At 43.0% G+C, this 23863-nt stretch overlaps 1 protein-coding gene across 1 annotated transcript; it reads left to right on the forward strand.

Moving 5' to 3' along the window:
• abcc6a (ATP-binding cassette, sub-family C (CFTR/MRP), member 6a) lies at positions 1 to 23588 on the forward strand. The gene is made up of 31 exons (XM_029498505.1): positions 1 to 545; positions 3245 to 3421; positions 3561 to 3686; positions 7790 to 7927; positions 10296 to 10418; positions 11516 to 11577; positions 11714 to 11845; positions 12831 to 13037; positions 14245 to 14422; positions 14544 to 14705; positions 14797 to 14889; positions 15454 to 15657; positions 16093 to 16239; positions 16340 to 16427; positions 16967 to 17036; positions 17122 to 17248; positions 17339 to 17515; positions 17612 to 17779; positions 18025 to 18208; positions 18365 to 18449; positions 18541 to 18658; positions 19210 to 19417; positions 19497 to 19807; positions 20102 to 20301; positions 20435 to 20561; positions 20672 to 20773; positions 20870 to 21016; positions 21142 to 21300; positions 21464 to 21630; positions 21803 to 21997; positions 22196 to 23588. The coding sequence occupies exons 1-31, from the start codon at positions 504 to 506 to the stop codon at positions 22302 to 22304; spliced, it is 4533 nt and encodes a 1510-aa protein (XP_029354365.1). The 5' UTR covers positions 1 to 503; the 3' UTR covers positions 22305 to 23588.
• Positions 23589 to 23863: the final 275 nt, after the last annotated feature.

Raw genomic sequence — 23863 nt, forward strand, 5'->3', positions numbered from 1 at the left:
AGAGTGTGAGAGAGAGGCAGAGGGAGAGAGAGAGAAATATTTCCACCCACCCAACAAGGAGACACACTCATAAACAGCAGGCAGACAGAGTGAGAGTCAGAAAGACACAGGATCTCATGGCAGCAGCAGTTCAAACAGCGAGCCAGACAGAAACAGAGTTTCATTGAGAGAAGATGTTTTATTAAAGGGAAGGAGAAGTCATACAGACACATTCATCACACACACATCACTTATAAACACAGTGTGCCACCCAGACCGAGACGCAGGAACCGGCTAAACCGGAGAGATACGACCATTAGTTAGTGAGGGATTTTAATAAGGACACACATTGAGCAGGCAACTCTTTCTTCCTCCCATCACACGCACAGACGTAGACACACACAAACACACACACACACACACACTGGTGCTGGGGCTGAGTGTGTGCTTCCCCAGCGTGAGGAACAGGAGAGCTGTTCGAGCCCAACAAGTGGAGCATCAGGGAGGAAGGAGCAAGCGAGTGGATGGATGCCTTTTGCAGACTCAGTGGCCTGGACCCTCTCTGGGTGAGTTTGTGATGTGTTCACTGACACTGAAATCACATTGATGTACCAAGTTTGGGATTTTTCTGTCAAGAAAAACTCACAAACGTCATAATCCTGTTAAAATATTCAAAAATCTGTATATATAGCGGAGTTTTGTTGTAGGAAATTCAATTCTCTTCAAAAGGGGTGATAGAAGTGGCCTTTCTGAGGCTAAATGATTGTGTCCACTGTGACTTCTGTAAACTGAAGTGCATAATTGAGTTAAATGTCTATGATTTTATTCTTAGTCTCAATAACATTCTGACAAGTAATGACTCAAGGATTAAAAGCAGCAGCATTAACCACCTCATGCTGGCCATGAATATCTGGCCATCTACTGCAAAGTTCTTTGGCATTACACAAGTTTTTACCGGCCTGCCAAGAATTAAAGTAAATAATAGAATGAGAAATATCAAACCTGTGTGTAGAGGAGGAATAGGGGGATGGGTCGCCTTGTAATGTTTGCTGGCAGCACTCACCGTACTACACACTCACTTTCTCAGTTTACAGCTTGTCCAAGTTCAAGTGCATTAGCAAGTCAATCTAAAAGCAAGTCCTAATGGGAAACTTCACCGCTGGTGCGTGTCAGAATAGCATTTACCGTCGCTCCGCTCTGGGAGTCAGTTCAGTGAGATGCTGAGAAGCAGCGTTCGTCACACTGAGCGAACAGCTGTTTTTGGAAAGGTCTGTTAGTATTGTATATTAGCGAACCTCCACATTCTGAATCCCAGCTTGAAAATAAGAGGATGGCTGCAGTCCAGCTGGAACACCAAAAATTATTGGATGTGCTCGGCCCCAGCTTGCCTCTCAAAACCCTTCCCCCTACTTTCTTCCTCTCCTGCTCTGTTTCTGACTGCAGCACACTCTTTGCTTTTGCCCCTGCAAAACTTTGTTGAGAAAGTGAAACCAGGTATCGTTTTGTTTGAGAAATTCAAGTTCAAAGTACAGATGTAAAAACAGCCAAAGAGCATGCTCACCTAAATAGTGAGGATGCTTTTGTCTCGCGATGGCTGCAAACAGCTTCACTTATTGGAACTGTACTAATCAGTCTTTTATATACTTGTGGAAAGATTTCACCGCCGCCTCAGCAGAACAGCTGGGGTTTTTGATGGCTTTAATAGTGAAGTAAGCATGAGCAGCACAGGACCTTGCAGCGTACATAGCTTCTTTCATCCTGTAACAACCAGTTGGTGAAGCTGTCAGGAGGGTGATCAATGCCTCCTAAATGAGTGTGTCCTTAGTTCATACATGCCACACATCTACATTACGTGTATAGCTAATATATTCAACACTGTTTTATTCAAAGCCCATTTGATGAATTCAACTCATTATTAACGTTACAAGTTCGTTATGAGTCCCTGAATCGGTCTGTTCAATCCAAAGAATTTAGACAGGGACAGGAAGCAGATCCTCTGTACAGTAAAAGTCTCTTTCCTGCCCTCTCACATTGCTGCGTTTGTCAGGTAAAAATAGACACATAACAGCACCCACTCTGTTCTGCATCTACTAATTTATTGCAACCACTTCAGCCAAGGGATAAATGCTGAACAAAATGCCCAAGAAAACGCTTGAAGAGCGTTTGACAAGTTGTATTTCGTACATAAAAGTGCTCTGTTGGTTTTCCCTGAAGGGTCTGCGAAAGGAGCCTCCCACTCACTGCTTCTCAAGAGATTCGTCACTTAAACAGCTTTTGGTACATCAGCGTTCACAGAGACCACTAGTATGAAGTATCTGCTAAATGCTGCATTTATTACGTAACCATAACTAAGATTTATGTGGGAATGCAACCTGTTTACTTGTGGTGAAAAGGTGTGAGCTTTGATGCTGAGTTTGAACAGGCAGCCCACAGTCAGACCATGGCTCAGGCCACGGTGATGGACAGTGAATTTGTGCTAATCATTCTTCCTGCAGCTATGACACCCTGGAGCTGAAGCGGCGTCTGTGTGTGTGAAGTGCGTCTCACCTGCCCCGGTTCACTTGCTGTAGAGACCGGAGGCAGACAGTTGTTGCGTAATGGCCCTGCTCTTGCCACCAGTTCTGGGCACTCTTCCTTATCCGAGCTGGAAGTCAGTCAGCAGGACCAGACTGCGCTGCCGTGCTACAATCTTTCAACCACTTCCTGTGGCGACACCGCACGGCAATATCGTTAGCGCCGCCAGACACCCGGCCCCTCATTAGGCCGGTGAGGTGATAAACAAGGGGAGCAAGGCAACAACAAGCCACTTAGCTCCCTGTGTGTAGACAACCTATCATGCTGCTGCTGCTGTTATGTAATCCCAGACATTTGGCAGAATTTGCCTGGAACACCTTGTCTGTGTGGGTATTTCCTGTTTATAGGCTCAATTATTAGTATAACCCTTGACCTTGCTGTTAATGTGTTGACAGCTTACACTGTATACTCAAATTAGGAAACAAGCAAGAGACAATAATGGAAAAATCACCAAACCAAACTCTGCTTTTTAGCAAAGTCACACCCTCTCAGCATTGGACACAGACGTGCCGTAGTTTCACTAACCGCTGACTTGATGGATGAAACGTAGGACCTGCACCAAGTCTGGTTTCTTTGACTCAGCCCTCACCAGCTCTGTCTGTCAGATGATTAATGCGATCTCACAGTTTGACCCCAACTTCTCTAAGTGTGCTCTCTTGATCTGTACTTTCCTTTTTTATCTTTGTTGCAGGACTGGAACCGTACATGGTACACAGCCAACCCAGACCTGACCCAGTGTTTCCAGAACACAGTGCTGGTGTGGGTTCCCTGTATCTATCTGTGGTTGCTGGCCCCTTTCTACTGCCTTCATCTTTACTGCCATGACCATGGGCGAATTCACATGTCCTGCCTCTGCACCGCCAAGATGGTGAGACCTTAACCATTCTTCAGTGCCTATTTCAAAGCAGCAAAAATATCTGTTGGTTTTCTTCAACAGGGTCGCCAATATCAAGTGAAATATAGTAGTTTTTCCAATTAGTTTCTCATTACTTTCCTGCACTTTTCAGGTGTTGGGTTTTCTGCTCGCCTCCTTTGGCTTTGTGGAGTTCTTTTATATACTGCTGGAGAGGAGCCATGAGATCCAGCAGCACATGGTCTTCCTACTAAGCCCCATCATACGCAGCATGACTGTGGTAAATATCGTGTTTCTTTTACAATAGAGTTTATCCACATGTACAACTAATCAAACAGAACTCAAAAATAATTTCACAAATTCATATTCACTGTGATATTAGAACAATTATGATACAAGACTTTGGCTCGAACCCTAAATCTCAAATTACGCCCAAGACAACTGTAGCCACTTTAATTCTTTTCAAGTTTTGAAAGGTTCATTTCATTAAACAAGATTACTGACTATTGATGCATACTTATTACATAGTAGTTGCATGATTGTGCAAGGATTACCAAAAATCTCAATAGGCCCATTGTTTGCGTGTAAAAAAAAAAAATAATAATAAAACACCTTTACCATTGAGCCATTGCACGTTTTGACATCACCGCTGCTTTGGTCTGGCTAACAGAGAAACTTTGGGAATATTTCAACACCAGTCCTGCTGGCTCACAAGTCACTGTGCAGACACATGAAAGAATATGTAGCGTATGTGCAGTATGTTGGCCAGACACTGAGGCGCAATGATGCATAGCCAAGGAGAGATTTATAGTGACGCAGGCAATGCAAACATTGCAGGAACCTGAAAACACAGCCTGTATGTGGCCATCACTCAGAATACACACTTAGCAATAATTACTATTTTTGGTTTGGACCTTCATGCATGTATGTGCAACGTTCCAGTGCAATGAAAACGTGATTGCTGGGTGCCAAGTCATGAAGAAGCAATTTTTGATAAAAACCCTGAGATCTGATTATTTTGGAGGCAAAAAAGGAACATGAATCTATTCTTTTCTTAAGATAAATGAGCCTACATTGCAGATTACAGGCCTATCACTGTAAGTAAGAGTGCTAGTCCACTCACAAGCTTGTCAAATCATGCTACTGTGTTGTCCTGTGGTGAAAGTGCATTGACTAATCATGCAATTTAAACCAAATTTATACGAATTTCTTCCAGCTTTCTGATTCATCTTCACAAAACACAAAGTACCCAAATACAGAGATGATGACACGTAATTGTAACAGATGTTTAACCTAATTACACAGACACTTTCAGCCTTTTTGTAGGTTCTAGAGGTATGTTGTCAGACGGGAACTTCTGACGCCAGTTGCTTTTCTCAGCGCCATTGTTCTGATCAAAACTGTATTTAAGGTGCAGCTTGTTTAATTGCAATACCTCTGCAGACAGGGGGAAAAGACAAAGGACAAACCAGTCATCCATCAATTTTTTCCCATGCCGTTGGAATAAGAACTAGACGTTTAGAATTAACCCAAAAACCTGCAACATACACAGAAGAGACTGATCCAAATCACAGTAACACAAGTGCTGGTTCATGGTGCCCAGTTGAGCTCTTTCATCTTAAATAAATAAATGTTTTCTCCGCCACCAAGCATCTTGAAGTAAAACCATAATGGGCCTCCCTACCTGGATCAGAGTGGGGAGTAAGGTGGGCTACAAGAGCATTATTTATAGAAGATATAGGGTTGGTGTGCAATCAGAGAAATGTTTTCAGTGGCTTTTGTTGGTGGAAATAGTGTTGAATGTTTCTCAAAACATTGATCCCACTCAGTAGATTTGAAATTATGCTTAACTGATGTGTAGGCATAAACAGAGAAGGGGTGCAGCTCACAACATGGGTGGCATAGCAAATTTAGAATGCTCTTTATCCTAAACATGAACATATAGGAGTAAATAGGCTGCCGTAGTCCGGTGGCTCTCTAAAGCCGACTCTAAAGCTCGCTCACAAAGCTTCCTCTCTCTGCAGCCTTATACAGGTCCTGCATAGTCTCGCTCTCACCAAGTCAGACAGCCTTGCCCACCTGTGGTCTTTTCAGACTCCTGGGTAAATACCAGCACGTGTTTGGGTAAAAATACTCTGAGGCGTCTCTTACATTGAGGGATACGCTTCAGAAAATGCCATTTATTTTGAGGATATCATTTATCACACCAGGGGGCCCGACAACAACCATCTCCTTTATCATATTATGAGCCTGTCACCAATCTGTAAACGCTATTATCAGTCCAATCTTTATTAAAAGATATAATTTTCTACATGTTGATTGTAGCCGCCCACCAGCACCCGCTCGGTGGGTGCGGACCTGGAACATTGGGCTTTTGTTGCGCTGGCCAACTTGTTTAGCTGCCCTTTGACTGAAGTAAATGCATTGGAGTGATTCTGGCTGCGTCAGTCAGCCCACAAACGTATCTTGGTCACAACTGAAAAGTACACAGATGACATTGACTATAATCAGTAATACCATGACGTAAAGCTTCTATTCCTTCCCTAGCGCTGCACACTTCCCATGTAATTATAAGGTAGGGTTTTGATTTGGGGCTTAGTGATGGACTTAGTTCCACCCACTGACTTGTGCAAACAGATGGGCCGATGGCTTGCTGTAATATGGCAGATCGGAAGGCTAGGATTAGATGGGGCTTTGCCCTCAGATGCTGAAGCAAGGTCAGCTATACGTATTTCTCACTTATATAAAGGTTCAAATGGGTGTCGCCTCAGCCTCATCAGCTCAGGATTGAAAGCGCCAACAGCCTAACCCTGAAATGATCAAAGGGGGAAAAAAATCATGCACGTGAAATGTTTCAAAATTGTCACCTGACTCAGATTCCCGCAGCTCTAAGGTGATTTTAATATGTTTTAGATCATTGTTTTGGCTTACCTTCCTTTAACTTTAACATCTCCGCCGAACTGCTCTCAACAAAGTGTGTTCGCAGCTGCTACGCCTGGCAGAAGCTCAGATAAAAGACAATGTCCACTGCCAAGCACCAAAGGCAGAAAATGAAATGATTAGCCAGTTATTTCATTGTTCTATATTTGCTGGATGTATAAATATCATACCTTGTATGATGGTAATATATCAAGATTGTTAAATGTTAATGTTAATGTTTCATATTTAAATAAATAATAAGTGAGCTGAGACTGCAAACAGCAAAGTAAATTACAAAGGTACTTGTGAAAAATATTTCCACTCGTAAATCATATAAAATTCCTGGATGATCATGTGCTTGGAGTGCACTTGTTCTCTCAACGTTCACATCCCCTCTATAGGTGTGCTTTTTGGCTCCAACTCAAAACACATTCAAGTCAGGTGGGCTGGAGACTCTAAATTCCCCATAGGTATGATTGAAAGTGACAGTCTCTCTGTATTTATGCTCTGATGGACTGTGGCAGGAATCAAGTGTGAATAGTAACCACTAAGTAAACAAAAACCTTGGATGTTGGTTATAACAAGTGATCCACACAATATTCCCGATCTTTTCCCTCTACGGAAATCTGGACACATCTCTTCATACAGTGCATAAAGTTGTTGATGCCAAAAATGTATATAATTACCAGACCTCTATAGTTTATAAGAAGAAAGTGCTGTGGCTCATCCCAAAGTTACCAATGTGGTTCTCATTATGAAACCTAAACCCACTTTCTCCCCACTTGGTGATGAGTTGGCATGACAAAGTGACGTCTCACTTGGCCAACCACTTACAGAGGATCCAATTATGGCGGTTCTACGGCAGATGAACAATTTCTCTGAGGACAGGCGGGCGGCAGAGTCCAAACAGGCGGTCTTATTTTTGAGAAAGCATCATTGTTTGGAGTTTTGTTTTTTTACAGTAAAGTATATGGTAACTTGTGAAATGTGTGCATGCTGACTACCATAGATGTCTAATTCTTTATGGGCAGAACTCAGATTTTTGCCAGATCACATGTCTGCCTGCGACCAGGGAAATCCCAGAAACCAACGTTCTTTCTGAAAACTACCTACAGCTGCATTAAATCAGCCTAAATATGATTATATCCTCTGTGCTCTGCTGGAAACATTGGCAGTGACACTGGCAGTTGATAGAAGATACTAGAACTCTATTCCCTTCAAACGAATCGGAGTGCAGTAGGTCCGAAGAGTAGCTCAGAGAAAAATTTTCCCAGTGCTACTATATCTTCTACCTTCAGTTAGTGTAGAAATGGTCATAAAGGTCAAATTGTAGTTGGGAATGATGTTTTTTCTGTCTTTGGTTTTGTAGGTAAAGTTTCTCCAGGCTGTTTTTGCTCACTCAAAGATTTATTTGCTCTCCTGTGCAGTAAGAATTACACATATAAATTGTGTCTTTCTGTCTAGATCCTGGCCTTATGCATCATCCAGTTGGAGCGAATAAGAGGCTGTCGTTCCTCTGTATTCCTCTTCCTCTTCTGGATCCTGGCCGTTGTCTGTTCCCTGGTGCCTCTCAGAGCTAAAATCCAGCTGGCCATGGATGAGGTATGTTGCTAGCCAATTAATTGATGAATAAACATGAATATTTTTACTGTGTAAGATCATTGCATCACTTCTGAAACACTTTACAGGCCTGTCACAATTGTGTATCAGGGATGAGTTGCAGTCAAAATAATTGTGAGTGTGTTTGTCAGATTGAACTCGTTCAACTTGCCGTGTCAAAACACCAAGCAGGGATATCTAATCAGACCTACTCCTGCCCATAGTCTAGACACAAAACTCTGGCAGCCCAGCTTGAGATGTACCCTCTGTCAGCAAAGAGTTTCTATTTCATCCCTCAATTTTAACCAAGGTAACCTAAAGTTAACCAAGTGCTAGAGGTAGACACTACCAATTCTGGTCAAGCCTGTGTGTGTGTTTAAGTTTGCCTTTTATTCCTGACTCTCCCGTCAGACACTGCAATCATTGTTGTATGGGGTAAGTTTCTATTTAAGCACGGACTGCCGTGGGGTAGTCACATTTGCATTTCTATAAAAACACACAAACACACTCACATCCATATTTCTGTTTTATCGGCCTCAGCGTGACATTCCCACACTGCTTGGGGGAAAGTAATGATGGCCCTGCGATAAACGCTGGTGAGACATGGCAGCCTAGGGTCAGACCAGAGGAACGTCAGCGCTGTGTTTATGGGCCTGCATTGCCTTAAACACAGCCAGATGGAAATCTATGCATCCACACAGAATGTGAGGCCATGTGGGATCTAGACACAGATGTTTTCATTTTTATTTCACCTTGCACGTGCACACAGGAGGTGCACACACATTTCCACAATAGCATATTCCTCATCAGCACTGCATGTGAGTGTCTCAATAAACCATATTCTTATTTACAGATTTTCACTTCCCAAAACGGCAGACTGGGGGTAGCTACTAAAACCATTAAGCATGAAATAGCTTGTTCTTTTTATGACAGATACTAAATGATAAGCTGCACAGGCAGATTTGCAGAATGTGAGCACCAGGCAGTTTCAAAGCCAAGGTTTGTTACCTCTGTACAAAGATAAGCAAGCAGTTTACCCCTCTTCCCTGTCTCTGTGCTAATCTACCCTGCTGGTGCCAATGTATGTGTTTAGTCTACACACTAAAAGTGGCAATCAGCAAGAAAGAAAATATTATATAAAAGAAATTAGATACAAAAGTAAGAGTTGTGTTAATAACCCAACATGCATTCAAAAATATACTTAAAAAAGACATATTGGAGAGTAAAGAAAAAGCACTGTTTACAAAGTTAACATTGTAAGCTATTGAAGCTCCAAATATACCTCATTTAATCTTTTCCCAAATTAAATCTGGGACCCCACTGTGTATACAGTACATATATATAAATACACACACAGTTAAATATATAAATGTGTGTGTGTGTGTGTGTCTGTGAGAGAGAGAGGTGTGCAGTGTCAGCTTTTCTGTCAGCTCACATTTATGTATTATGCTGATACATCTTTAGAAGAAAAGCATTTTACATCACTGTGTTAATGGCTCAAGTTGACAGAGTTCATGTTTGTGGACATTTGGCCATTCTTAGTTGCTCAACCCACATTTTTCCCACCCACTCACCGGCCATCCTGACCCTGTTTTTCACTGTGGAGCAGAATTAAATCGGCCCCTTAATATCAAATTTCAGGACACTTCATACCCAAACTGCTTCAAAAAGGACTGGCTGTGGCAGGGGTGTTGACCTGGTAGTAAACAATGCCAGAACCTGCAATTTCTGTATGTCAAGAATAACATGTAGGTCCTACATTTCACAAAAGTCTCCCAGTGGTTAATATTGCAGCTGTTGGCTTTATTGAAAGTGAGGGTTGTGGTTTTTTAAAACCACAATCCTCCTATTTACAGATACGGCTGCTTGGCGTGACTGAGAGGCAGCTGGAACTATCACTTCATTTATATAAAGTATGCCATTAAAGACTTTGGGTTTTCACTCTGTTTTAGCCTAAAGCTCCAAAATACCCTTTATTGTGTCTGTGATCTTGGTGTATAAACCATATCCTCTGCTATACAATGTGTAAGCATGGGAGCCATTCAACATTTAATGAATCCAGTACTGTTGTGAAAAGGCACACAAAGCCACACTGAAGAGAAATAGCACAGTATATAACAGGATGTGTGATTTGTTTCGTAATGTTGAAAGAGCTTAAACAACCCAAACACATTTTGATCTTGTTGAAACCCTTGTTTCAATGTTGTTTTTCTGCGGCATGCGCTCCACCATGAAAACAATTAATGTTGGCCACGGTTTCAAATGAAAGCCTCCGTTGGAATAGCTTAAAGAAAATAAACTAACTGAAAATTTCAGATTTTCCAACCCTGCAGCAGCCTCCTTAATCTGTGCTTTCTTATTCATCCCACAGGGTATTGCCTCAGACATTGTGCGATACCTCGCCTTCTTCTCTTATTTCACAATCCAACTGGCCCAGCTCTTCCTGTGCTGTTTTGCTGACCAGCCTCCAGTGGGAAAAACCATCTTGGAAAAGGTAGGCAGATGAGAATGTATCCTACTTCCGTCAAAAACGTCCACTCCGGTCTAATACCCAGAACACCAAATGCCTAAGTAGCTCTCTTGTGGTTTTTTGTTTTTTTTTTTTTTTTTTTTTTTTTTGTGAAGACACTTTTTCCTTTTGGAGGAAATGGTGTGATTCACCTCTCTCCCACCCTCCTTCGCCTCTCAGTCTTTCACTGTTTTGGCTTCCTGTGAGGGGAGTGTAAATGAGTGCATGTGTGTGTTTGACATTGTCGCCCTGCATACCATCAGCACAACTCACTCACTTCAGTGTTGGATAACTGCTTCCAGTCTGTGACCACCAGTCAGCGTAGCTGTTATTTAACACAGATCGCACTTTCCCATCAAACATGAGCCTGATGAAAGCTGCGGCAGCACAGCTGACAAGCTGACGAGAAATTGAGCTTTGAATAAATCAAGCAGACATGTGATGTAAAATTTCCCTAGTGATAAAGAATAGCTGGAAAAGTCCCTGACAAACTTTTTGGCCGGTGCTGAGGAGGCTGAAGACGTAAAAGCCACAGTCTGGCATGGTGGACACACCCATTAGTGGCTCCCTGTTGTGTCCTCCTCTTCTTCCTCCCTACCACCACGCTCTGGTTAAAGTTACTCACAGGAAAAAAGGAAGTGAGGGGATGAAGAGCAACAGTGCTGTAATGAAGCAAGCAAACAGCATGGTGAGGGGTTGGCCGGGCGGAGGGATACCATAAAGCACGCATGAGAAGGACACACTTTGTGTGCCTGTGTGTGGGTGCGCACTTGTTGGACAGTTCATGATGACACATTTCCGCCGTCTGCACCGGGCCTCAAAACGTAATTTTGGCTGTGAGCTAACACTGAACTCTGTGTATTCTGTGCCGTGGGAGTTCATGGCCTCTTCGCCCCACACTGGACCACCAGACTGGATGGTGTTATTTACACACATTACGATTCTCAAACACACCCCACGCAAGCGCAGCATTCAACCATCAACTGGTGGCCTCGGTGAAGCTGTGTATTTCTCGAAAGCCTTTAAGTGGAGGGAGATTTACTGCGAAAACAACAGTGACTCTGGTCTTTAATCTGTTTCAGAATCCCTGTCCCGTTAAAGATGCCTCTTTCCTGTCAAAGATCCTTTTCTGGTGGTTCACTGGGTAAGGTGGTTCTTCAAAACCCTTTCATTTTTCAGCTGACTCACTATAGCAGCATCTTGTACTTGTTTACTGTTTTACTGTTTAGTGTGTGTGCTTTGTTTATGATTACGCGAGTGAATCATCTCTCCCTCTGTAGGCTTGTTGTGAAAGGTTATCGCGCCCCACTGGCAGAAGAGGATCTGTGGACGCTGAGGGAAGAGGACACGTCACATAAGATCATCTCTGAGCTTCAACAGGACTGGACAGCAGAATGTGCCAAAATTCAAAAGTAAGAATTATTGAAAATGAATGATGGTGAAATTTGAAGCAGCAGAGATTAAGATATCTGACTGCTTGAATGAAGTTCCAAGAACACTGGACTCCCACACTTTCCAATAATGCAAGAAGTTTAATCATTTTTGTTCACCGTCCTGGTGTTATCAATGCACTGATTCTTCAAACTTCAGTCTTAAGAGCAGACTTCCTATTATTACATTTTCAGTCTTCTGTCTTCTGTCTGTCTTTTCAGTCTGATGAGATCATAAGCCAGAAGAAAATATTGTGGCTGTTTTTCAAACTCTAATAGGCTGCTCCCAAAAAGACAGAAGATATAATACAGCTGCTCACTCAGACTGTAAAGTATTCTTAACAATGAGTAAACTGGCTTTAATGTCAGGTCTGTGGACCGTCCTTTAATGGCCCTCGCGATCGGCTGAGTAATATGTATTAACCAGGAAAATCAATCTTCACACGTCCATCCTGTGTCCTCTGGCTCACTGAGTTTGCTCTTTTGACTCAGGCCTGTGACCACTGTACGACTCCTACTATTGTCATAGTTTAGCAGCCCCAGAACCAATTCCATTTTATTGCAATGTGGTCAAACGTCGACATGGTGTTGGTTGAATTAATGACCCGAGCAGAGCACAACTTAGCCATGATTGCGGTAAAGTGAAATTTGGGACCTTTCATCATAGGCATTCAGGAACAAAAATGGATCCCACAGAGTTACTTGAGGCCATACAGTGCAATAATGTCAGGACAAGAGCGCTGTGTCATTTTCAATGCTTGTTAACATGATCCAGTGCTTTGAAGAGCTGTCTGATTAAGTCCAAAAATTACATCAGTGAGTACTGTCTTTTGCTGCTGCTGGCAGGTTCTCGAGTCAACCAGTGATGGCTTTTACATTCATGAGCTGAAAGGCAGTAGGACTGTGTCGGGCCATCTCTGACACACATGCTTTGTTGGTAACTGTGTGCCTTTTCTCCCTCTGGCAGGCAGGAGAAGGCCTTGGCGTCAGGTGTGGCACTGGGGAGCAGATTGCCAGACCAGGCTCAGCTCCTGAGGAAGCTGCAGAAGGAGCAGAGCTCTGGCTTCATTCTGATCAGGACCCTGGCACGCAAGTTTGGTCCATACTTCCTAACCGGTACCCTGTGCATTATATTCCACGATGCCTTCATGTTCGCCATCCCTCAAGTGCTTAGGTAAGACATGAAGGGACTCGAAGAAACTCAAGCTTCGGTAGCTTAGCAAAAAGCTAGGGTATGACTTGCCTCTGTTTGGAAATATTAGGTGTATCTGAAGCCAGTTTCGTCAACATCACCATGGTTTGTGGTGCTGAAACTCCCCAAAATATCCGCGGCAGTCACAGCACATGTTGTTATGAATAGTATAAAGATATAAATCAGGCAGTTGTGCTTCGAATGGAGGAGGTTCTCAAAAAAATTGCCTTGAAGAAAACAACTTCAAATAACCATCATTGTAAGGAAAGAGAAAGAGGAAAGAGATGTTGTTGTTGAATTTTCACATATAACTTTGTCAGTGCGTGCAGTTCCACAAAACCAAATGGCACCGCATACGCTGTATTAAGGAGAGCTGCAGCCAGTATTTCTAAACCTCAGCTAAGAACTGAAATTACCTGGACGGACAGTATTTCAGGCTTGAGTGGAAAAGGGTTTTATTATGTTTTATTTAAAGTGAAACTGTCTGGTCAAATTCTAACAATTCAGTCAAAGAGATTTTATTTTGTTGCTGTCAGCAGCGCCTCGGTTGCCAGCTCTTGTCTTCCGTTTTTAAATGATTTGTTATACTGTCAACCAAACATCAACAGAAGCTAGCAGCAGTGAAAACAGGCCCTGGCTGACCCACCAACACCCCACCAACCCACCAGCCAGACTGGAATGTTGTTGTTGATGCACAGCACAGAATCAGTGGAAGTGTTAATTATGGTCATGGAGCTGTGAGCAAGAAAAGTAGACGAGACCACAGCCCTCTGTGTGCTCCAGTGTGGGGGACATGCAGAGCAGGAGAGGAGGCTCTAAATGGCAGAAATGCTATCAGACCACAATAAGGGAGCCGCTGGCCAAGTGTGAGGGCAGCCTGGCCACAGGCTCAGCACTGTTGTGCAACCCGAGCTTCTTTGTGTGGACCAGTCAGCCAGCAGCCACAGTAGCGCTCAAGGCTGTTGGTTTAAAACACACAATGAAAGTTATATGATACCAAATTGAATGAGAAAACACAGTAAATAAAGTTGTGTTGACAGAGTAAAAACCCATCTGTCTGCTGTGATTTGTTTCACTACTTCACTACTTTCCAGGGATATTCACAAAGGACGCCAGGTTTTGATGTAGCTTACCCAGGAAAAGCAACTGATGATCCTGCATTAATCCTCTTCTTCCTGTCCCACCACAGTCTCCTCCTGGGTTTCATGAGGGATGAGGATGCTCCGCTGTGGAAGGGCTACTTCTATGCCACTCTTATGTTCCTGCTCTCCTGCCTTCAGTCCCTCTTCAACCATCAATACATGTACACTTGCTTCACAGTGGGAATGAGGGTGAAGACCGCTGTGATGGGCCTGGTCTACAGGAAGGTGGGTAGAGCTGTAATATCAATTACATTTTAAATCACAAAAAGAAAACAAAGCATTTGTTTGAGGGCTTTTATCTACGATGAATGATGAACGGCTTTTGTCTCTTTTGGGGGAAATCAAGTCTTTGGTGATAAACAGCGCGTCCAGGAGGACTTGCACTGTGGGCGAGATTGTGAATCTGGTTTCTGCGGACACTCAGAAGCTCATGGACTTTGTGGTCTACTTCAACGCTGTCTGGTTGGCTCCTATTGAGATAGCTCTTTGTCTCTTCTTCCTCTGGCAGGTGTGTTAAAATGCTATATTTCAACAGCAATGCATGCATGCAATTTAACTGAAAAGCTGTTGACACAGATTTATCTTTTCTTCTATTTCAGCATCTTGGCCCATCAGCTTTGGCAGGAATCGCCACTGTCATCCTTATTTTCCCACTCAATGGATTCATTGCAAAGAAAAGGAGCAAGCTGCAGGTAAAAGCTCTTGCAGAAATCCTTCTCACTTTCACTCCAGTAGCTCTGACATCTGGCATGTTAGGTCAGGGGTGCCACAGCTGGTTTAGATAGTGGCTGAAGAGCCGCGTGGGTGTTTGGCCTGGATGGTAAATTCTCTCTTTTCCTTTTGATGTCTGCCTCATATAATGTGAATGAAAAACAATGGCAGGAAAGGCTGGGCAGTAAAAAGTCATAATTTTTCATTTCTTTGGAAAAACAACAAACGCTTCTGTAAATTTGGATGCCAATTTAATCGAACATGGGCTGCAATGCAGTGACCACATTCCTGGCCCTTTGTTGTTTCCTTGTCGTAAAAATCACTAAAATGTAACAAGCAGTAAACTCTTACTGAAATTAAATGACTTTTGCGATGTTCAGGATAACTACTACAGTTGTAACAAGCACAGACAAACCCATGTTCACAAATGTGTGTTTCTGCTTTGGTTTAGTAATTGGATTTCCACAGTTTCAGCTCAGGATAGTTTATTTCTTAAAATTCTGTTTGAAAAAAAAAAAAAAAATCGCTCTCGTCCTCGTCAACAGGAGATCCAAATGAAGTTCATGGATGGCCGCATCAGACTGATGAATGAGATCCTCAATGGAATAAAGATCTTGAAATTTTATGCTTGGGAGAAGGCTTTCCTGGAGCAGGTTTTGGGCTACAGAGAAAAGGAACTGAAGGCCCTGAAGAAATCACAGATCCTTTATTCCATCTCCATTGCATCCTTTAATTCCTCTTCATTCCTGGTGAGAGCACTCTGCTAAGAGAGCTATTAATAAGGAGGTTAATCGCAAAGTTGATGTAAAGCAATCCTTCCTCTGTGCTCAGCTAAATGGTAACATAAATATCTGTAGGATTTTGTAAAACAAATTTTATTTTAATGTCTCCAAGAGTTGCTGAGATGAATCATAGCATGTAATATGTCCATCTTATATATTATTTTATACCCTAAAGAGATGTTGTAAGTAGCAAATGAGTGCCACAGACAGGGCAGCGAAGTCAGACAGTTCTGACAGACAGACTAATGCGTTAATGTTGCTTTTGGTCTTTCTGTGGGATATATTGACAATTAGAAAACTTTTCACTGATGCCAAACCATACCTGTTTAATTGAGGCTCACATGACGCTTCGTCACACAAAATTTTGCCCTTGGAGGTAACGTTTGGTGTCTTTGCCCTAAGATCGCCTTTGCCATGTTTGGAGTCTATGTGACGCTGGATGACAGGAACGTCCTGGACGCGCAGAAGGTTTTCGTCTCAATGGCGCTGATCAACATCCTGAAGACCCCACTGAGTCAGCTGCCATTTGCAATAAGCACAACCATGCAGGTAGGTGACAACTCACCTCAATATGGACGATCCATCCATCCAAGGAGCCGCATAAAGGATATTTTCATGGTCAGTTAACTAACTACTGACTCTGCTTTAGGCTGTGGTTTCACTCAGACGTCTGGGAAAGTACCTGTGCTCAGAAGAATTGAAAGTGGACAACGTCTCAAAGGCTCCATTGAGTTCTGGTAGGAGTCCCACACACACATAAAATATTACACCAATTTAATAAACCATTATACTACACTATTTCATTTTACAAACTTCAGTTCAGCTCCCATACTGCCTGAAATCATGGCCTGTCATATTATGAGCAGCCACAAGATTTTGTTGTTTATATCTGTGGAGTACCACATTCTTGTATGGATCATGTGCACTGTCACTTCCTGGGTCCTGGCATGACTGGTAGACACAGTAATTATACGATGTTCCCATTTAGTGGTTGAACGTAAATCATAGCGTGAATTCAGACATGTGATTCATGGAAAAATGCTGCACTCCTTTGTCTATAGTCTGTCAACACTTCCGAGGACAGCTTGTGAAAAAGCAGGAGCTCTGTAATTTGTATGATTAAGCAGATTCACTTGTAATTATGCCCAGACTGTGCTCTGACAAGTAATTTTAATTGGGAATTTTGTTTTGAAAGTTTGTTTGTTGCCGAGGATGAGTGAGCACGTCCAGTCTTCAGTGTTTTGTTCATTGCACTCAGTCTTTCTTTCTTGTTTAGATGGGGAAGACTTGGTGATAGAAAACGGCACTTTCAGCTGGTCCACAGAGGGCCCTCCATGTCTTAGAAGGTATGCTTTATACAAAACACCCCAAATGTAAATGTAGAATCAAGTCAAGAGATATTTACTGGATGAAGCACCTCCTTGTTGGCAGGATCAACGTCCGTGTGCCACGAGGTTCCCTTGTTGCTGTGGTAGGCCACGTGGGCAGTGGAAAGTCCTCTCTGTTGTCTGCCATGCTCGGCGAAACAGAGAAAAGAAGTGGTCAGGTCACCGTCAAGGTAATGAACTTGTGTTCCTTGTGCAAGATCTATTCGTAGTTTGCGGGCTAGATTTAATAAATATTGACAGTTTCTCTTCTGTCTTCACAGGGTTCTGTGGCATATGTGCCCCAGCAGGCCTGGATTCAGAACGCCACAGTCCAAGATAATATCACGTTTGGCCGCGAGAAACTGAAAACATGGTACCAACGTGTGCTGGAAGTCTGCGCTCTGCTGCCCGATCTGGACATCCTCCCTGCTGGAGACGCTACGGAAATAGGAGAGAAGGTATGGCCTTTTGTACTTAAATTGATTTAAACTTCTTTCTTGTCCTCAAATTGTTTAATTTATGTCTGAGATTTTCTTACAATCCTGTTGTTGCAGGGACTGAACCTCTCGGGTGGGCAGAAGCAGAGGGTGAGCCTGGCCAGGGCTGTCTACAGGAAGGCCGACGTATACATGCTGGATGATCCACTGTCTGCTGTTGATGCGCATGTGGGTCAGCACATCTTTGACAAAGTCATTGGACCTAAAGGAGTCCTTAGAGACAAGGTAATGTAAAACAAACAAACAAAACAAAACGCACACACAAGGAGCAAATTAGACTCCTCATTTCAGTTGAAATGATCCAGTGCTTTTATGACACCTAAACCACTAAACGGCACATGACCTGTGCTATTGTTGTTATGATATGGAAACCACCACTTTGCTCATAGTATTGTTTTTGAGAAAGCCTCAATTTAGTGCTGGATTGTGCTTGCATCTGATTATTCTGACTTGTGTGGCTTTTTATACAGACCCGCATCCTGGTGACCCACGGGATGAGCTTCCTGCCACAGGCTGACCTCATTCTTGTCCTGGTAGATGGAGAAATCACAGAGAGTGGCTCCTACCAGGAGCTGCTCAGCCGCCATGGTGCCTTCGCTGACTTCATCCACACGTTTGCAAACACGGAGCGAAAAGAGAGTGCCATTCAGAGAGGTGCAGTCATTACAGATTAGAAAGATACTCTTCTCTTTCTCGCTTTTTTCTTTTTAACTAGTGTAATCTACCTTGAAAAAAGGATCTGCCATAAGTAGACTTGCTGTGTACTATGATTAATGGTGATATTAATAGCTGTTTGCCTGATTGTTGCAGCTGGTTCCCGGAGGTCCAATGCTCGTCTCAGCATGGTTGACTTCATGCCGTTCTCAAGGGACCTGTCACAGGAGCAGCTCATTGGGTACATACACAGATGTGTCAGCTGTCATAAAGATGTGTGGCATCCCAAGCATCCAATCTTATGAAACCTTTGGCCTCTCCGTATTATCCAGGGGAGACAGCACGAATACCAACCTGCAGAATATGGAGCCTGTGTCTGAAGAAGAGCAGGAACAGGTACCGGAGGACTTGGGCAAGCTGACTGTGGTGGACAAGGCCCGCACAGGGAGAGTAAGTCTGAAAATGGCTTTTGACTTTGTGACTTGACTTTTCATTGTGTGAAATTAGGCAAGAGCAACACTGCCGCCTTTTTCAAAAAGAAACTGCGACAAAGAAGCTGTTCTCTGGCGACTCCTCTCCAGCTCTCCTTGGTTCTAGAGAAATTTGTAGCTTCCTTTAGCTCTTTGCTTTGCTTTTCTCTCACCACGCTCATGATGTTGATGTTGGTCGCCAGCACCTCATCTGACCAAAAATGCTGAAAGAAACAGCAGCGGGCAGCAAATAGCTGGAAAAGCCGGGTTTTCCCCTCAGATGTAGGTGGAGTCCAAAACAGGACTAAAATAAAAGCATTCACCAGTTGACCAAAAATGCTGCGTCAAACGATGATACAATTGTTCCACATCCAGCAGCTGGGATCAAGTTCACCAAAGCAGCTTAGTGAATTTGGTGATTATATCAACATTGTGTTAATGATTTGTTCTTGTTCCATTCTTCCCGTGTGTCCCGTGTTCCCTTAAGTTATTGCAGGTAACGTGAATATAAAATGTCTTTTTCTACAACAGGTGAGGTTGGAGATGTACAAGAAGTACTTCAAGACCATCGGCTTGGCCATCATCATTCCCATCGTCTTCCTGTATGCCTTTCAGCAAGGTGCTTCGCTGGCTTACAACTACTGGCTCAGCATGTGGGCTGATGACCCCGTTGTTAACGGCACCCAGATTGATACAGACCTGAAACTGGCTGTGTTTGGGGCTCTGGGCTTTGTGCAAGGTCAGTCAGATAATGTCACAATTCCTCTTTTTCTTATGTTTGACTTTGGTGCAAACAAAAATCTCTCCCCTCCCTTCAGGTATCGCCATCTTTGGCACAACCGTTGCCATCTCTATCTGCGGCATCATCGCCTCCCGCCACTTGCACATGGACCTGCTGATCAACGTGCTGCGCTCTCCGATGTCTTTCTTTGAGAGCACACCCAGTGGCAACCTACTCAACCGCTTTGCCAAAGAGATTGACGCCATCGACTGCATGGTGCCTGAGGGTTTGAAAATGATGCTGAGCTACGTTTTTAAACTCATGGAGGTCTGCATCATTGTGCTGATGGCGACACCTTTTGCAGCTGTGATCATCCTGCCTCTCGCCTTCCTTTACGCCTTTGTCCAAGTACGCCCCTCCCACCAAGACACTTAAACTGCTGATGACTGTGATCCTCATTTTTCTCTGAGCATTATGTCAAAGTTGGCTTAGCAAGAGCTGGTTTTCAGTATTGTATGCTATTGGAAAACTCTTGGCTCCAAAACCATCCTTGCTGAGTTTGCCATTCACTTGTATTTTGTTCCCAACCAAATGACATAGATGCTACACATATTCCCTGAATGAATGATGGGAAAGCCCTCAGCACTCCCACTTGGTTTCACTTATTTTCCGCGTATTTTACTTTTCCACTGTGGGTTATAGAGTTTCTACGTCGCCACATCCTGTCAGCTGCGCAGACTGGAAGCTGTTAGTCGCTCGCCCATCTACACTCACTTCAATGAGACGGTGCAGGGCGCCAGCGTCATCCGGGCCTTTGGGGAACAGTCCAGGTTCATTCTGCAGGCAAATAAGAGAGTTGACTTCAATCAGACTTCCTACTTCCCCCGATTTGTGGCCACCCGGTGAGATGTCATAATTGAAACATTCTTTGACCTAATTTATACGTTCATTTGCTTGGTACAGTCCATGGGGGATGGTCACGATTCACATGTTCGAACTTGCCGGCCCACAACTAAATTGCTGTTACACCCACAGGTGGCTGGCAGTCAATCTGGAGTTTGTCGGTAATGGCGTGGTCTTGGCTGCTGCCATTCTCTCTGTGATGGGGAAAAGCACGCTGAGTCCAGGCATTGTTGGGTTGGCCGTGTCACATTCCCTCCAGGTGAGCGCTTCGACCTGCTCAGACAACTATACAGCGAATCTGCCGACAGAGAAAGTCTTTTCAGCGCTGGAAATAAAATAATTTAAAACTCCTTGCCTTGAATATTGCAGGTGACTGGAATCCTGAGCTGGATTGTAAGGTCATGGACAGATGTAGAAAACAACATTGTTTCTGTGGAACGAGTCAACGAGTATGCTGAAACTGCAAAAGAGGTGAGTGATCCCAGCCCACAGATGTACAGTGAATCACACTGTCACTGTAACACCACACAGGGGGAGGGCTCACCTTTTTTTTTTTTGGTCCTTTAGGCTAGCTGGAGTAAAGAAGGCAGCACCTTACCCCTGGCCTGGCCCCAGACAGGCACCATAGAGTTTCAGGACTATGGACTGCAGTACCGTAAAGGCCTTGAGTTGGCTCTGAAAGGCATTACCTTGAATATTCATGAAAGAGAGAAGGTGAGTCATTTTGTGGGATACTAAACAATATTTGAAATCCTCACAAGTCTTAATCCTGGATCATCTAAAATCCTCAAAATTGCAGCTTATGTCACACATTCTGACTACAAAAGCTCTATTTATAGGTTGGCATTGTGGGTCGAACAGGAGCGGGGAAGTCTTCACTTGCCCTGGGAATCTTCAGGATTTTAGAGGCAGCCAAGGGAAGGATCTTCATAGATGGTGTCAACATTGAAGACATTGGACTCCATGACCTCAGATCTCGCATCACGATCATCCCTCAGGTATGACAGCTGTATTAACAGAAACCAAGCCCTGGTTTTCATCACATAAAATGTTTGAAACGGTTTCAACCCTGACCCAATCGAAAAGAACACGTTATAAAATGTTATAATCCTGTTGCATATGTGGACAGTATTGTGTAACAGCTGCTGTCCTCTCTTCCAGGACCCTGTTCTTTTCTCAGGCTCCCTCCGGATGAATCTTGACCCTTTTGACACCTACACAGATGAAGAGGTGTGGAGTTCATTAGAGCTCGCTCACCTCAAAAACTTTGTATCCAATCTGCCTGACAAACTCAACCACGAGTGCTCAGAAGGAGGTGAAAACTTGAGGTACATGAGAATATTGATATGAATGGATGCATTGCAGATAAATCACTAGTCTTTCCTAGTTGGCCAACAATAAATTATTATAAATGTATCCACGCAAAATTTCAGAATCCAAACAGCTCTCATCTTAGAAGTGATTCTAAGCCTCTTTCCATCCCTCTCCAACTCTCTTCAGTCTGGGTCAGCGCCAGCTTGTGTGTTTGGCCAGAGCCTTGCTGAGGAAAACCAAGATCCTGGTTTTGGATGAGGCAACAGCTGCTGTTGACCTGGAGACAGACACACTCATCCAGTCCACAATCCGCACACAGTTTGAAGACTGCACTGTCCTGACCATTGCTCACCGCCTTAACACTATCATGGACTACACAAGGTACGTTATAATCCATTATATTGTCAGTTAAGCATTCAGTCAAATGACTACAAGTCCAAATGTGAGGATGTGTTTTTGTTTCCTTTCACTGTAACCAAATACCAAGCCAAAGAAATGCATTTTATTTTCTGCAAAAATTTTTCACAAAGTATATTTAAACGCGGTCTTGCTCCTGTTTTTTTTTTTCCTGCTACACAGAGTGATTGTAATGGACAGAGGCCACATTTCGGAGATGGACTCTCCAGCCAACCTGATCACACAACGGGGACAGTTCTACCGAATGTGCCGGGAAGCTGGGCTGGTCTAGGCCTGTGTTGAGCCTCGAACCATGGCGCTGATTACCCGGTGTTCTGACGTGGCACCTAACAAATGATAAATTGGGCCATGCCAAGATGTATGGCAGCTCAAAACGCCTCTCCATGAGGGCATTGTTCATGAAACTCAAGAGCAGCTGCTGATGCAGTCCTTGAAATATCTGTTGGTTCTTAACATGCACACACACTCTGTCCTGAGGGACATTGTTAACCTCAGATAATGAACACACAAAAGAAGGTTACAGTGGATTGTTAAGTATAAATATTGTATATAATGCTGTGGAGTCATTTTATTGACTTACTGAAAGGATTAAAAGTCAAAGCCTGGGATAACTACAAATATAAAGGAATTTCATTCTCTTTTTGAATGGGAGCTGTATTACTTTTGTAGTTTTTCAAGTGTTTTTTAGCACATGACATATTTTTTGTTGTTATCTCTGGCTTATATGTTCATGTTCATGTACATTTTTTTGTGGCCTTGTATACCAAAAAAGAGGCAATATTGTAATTGCAAATTGTTAGTACTCTATTGTGCCTTCTTGTCCCAGAAAGTGGGACAGGAAATACTCTGACACACTAACCTTCAAAAGGTTTACTCTGGCAAGCACAGAGGAAGTGAGGTTTTCGTAGCTGTCAGAATCTGAACTCCAAGCAGCCAATTTAGAGTTTTTATATGTCAGAGAAAAAGAGGAAAACACTGAAGTGAGCCAAGGCATTAGCAACAGTCCAACTATGTTGCGGCTGTTGTTTATTTCTGTCACAGTAAACATATAAAAAAAACTCAATAGAGACCTTACTGGTCAGATTTAACCTGATGCTGGTAGTGAAAACCACCATGAATGAAGAGAATGTCCCTTCAAAACAATGGTGATAAATCTCTGTGACCGTCTGCCACCACCACACTAACTCAGGCCATACACACATTCATAAAGGAAGAAAAAAATCTGTATTGTTGGGGTTTTTTTGGTGCTGACATAACAGACTGTGTATAGTCAACTTTTATTCTCAATTCAAAGAAAGAACCCTATGAACTTTTCACTGAGAAAGGACATTTAGGTTTTTGTTTTTTTTGTTTTTTTTTTTTGTCTTACTGGTTTAGACAATATACTCTGAGAGAAGCCCTCTAGTTTATTTATGTCAAATAAGAAAACGTATGAAGTGTCCTTAAAATTTTGAGGATTGTATTATATTTATACTTTTTATAACAAGCTTGTTAATTTTTTTTACTGACTATTTACTGTAGTACTGTCTTATACAACATGCTGGATAAATAAAATGTATAAGAATCTAAAGTCGTGCTTGAGCTATCTTTTCAGGGAGTGAAGCATAAAAACTGCCATTTAATGAAACAGTTAGCTTTTGAAATAATGCTTTGAGAAAAGTACTTCTCAGGAACTAGGGCTGGGCTCATGTAATGGCTACATGTTGATGCCAAAGACCAGGGCTGTGATTAATTCCTATAAATATAGCTTAGAGCTTCCATCCAGACGTGTTGGCATAAAAAAAAATTGGATTGTGTCAAACCTGTTCAATTTAACAATTAAAAACCATC

The sequence above is a fragment of the Echeneis naucrates genome, chromosome 1 (genome assembly GCF_900963305.1).
Source record: "Echeneis naucrates chromosome 1, fEcheNa1.1, whole genome shotgun sequence".
Classification (NCBI taxonomy): domain Eukaryota; kingdom Metazoa; phylum Chordata; class Actinopteri; order Carangiformes; family Echeneidae; genus Echeneis; species Echeneis naucrates.

Excerpts from the sequence above, each read along its gene's own strand:
- abcc6a (XM_029498505.1), top strand. The coding sequence starts at position 504 with ATGGATGCCTTTTGCAGACTCAGTGGCCTGGACCCTCTCTGG. Across the intron at positions 15,658-16,092 it reads TTAATTCCTCTTCATTCCTG|ATCGCCTTTGCCATGTTTGG; the intron begins GTGAGAGCACTC and ends CTTTGCCCTAAG. Across the intron at positions 18,450-18,540 it reads TCACAGGAGCAGCTCATTGG|GGGAGACAGCACGAATACCA; the intron begins GTACATACACAG and ends CGTATTATCCAG.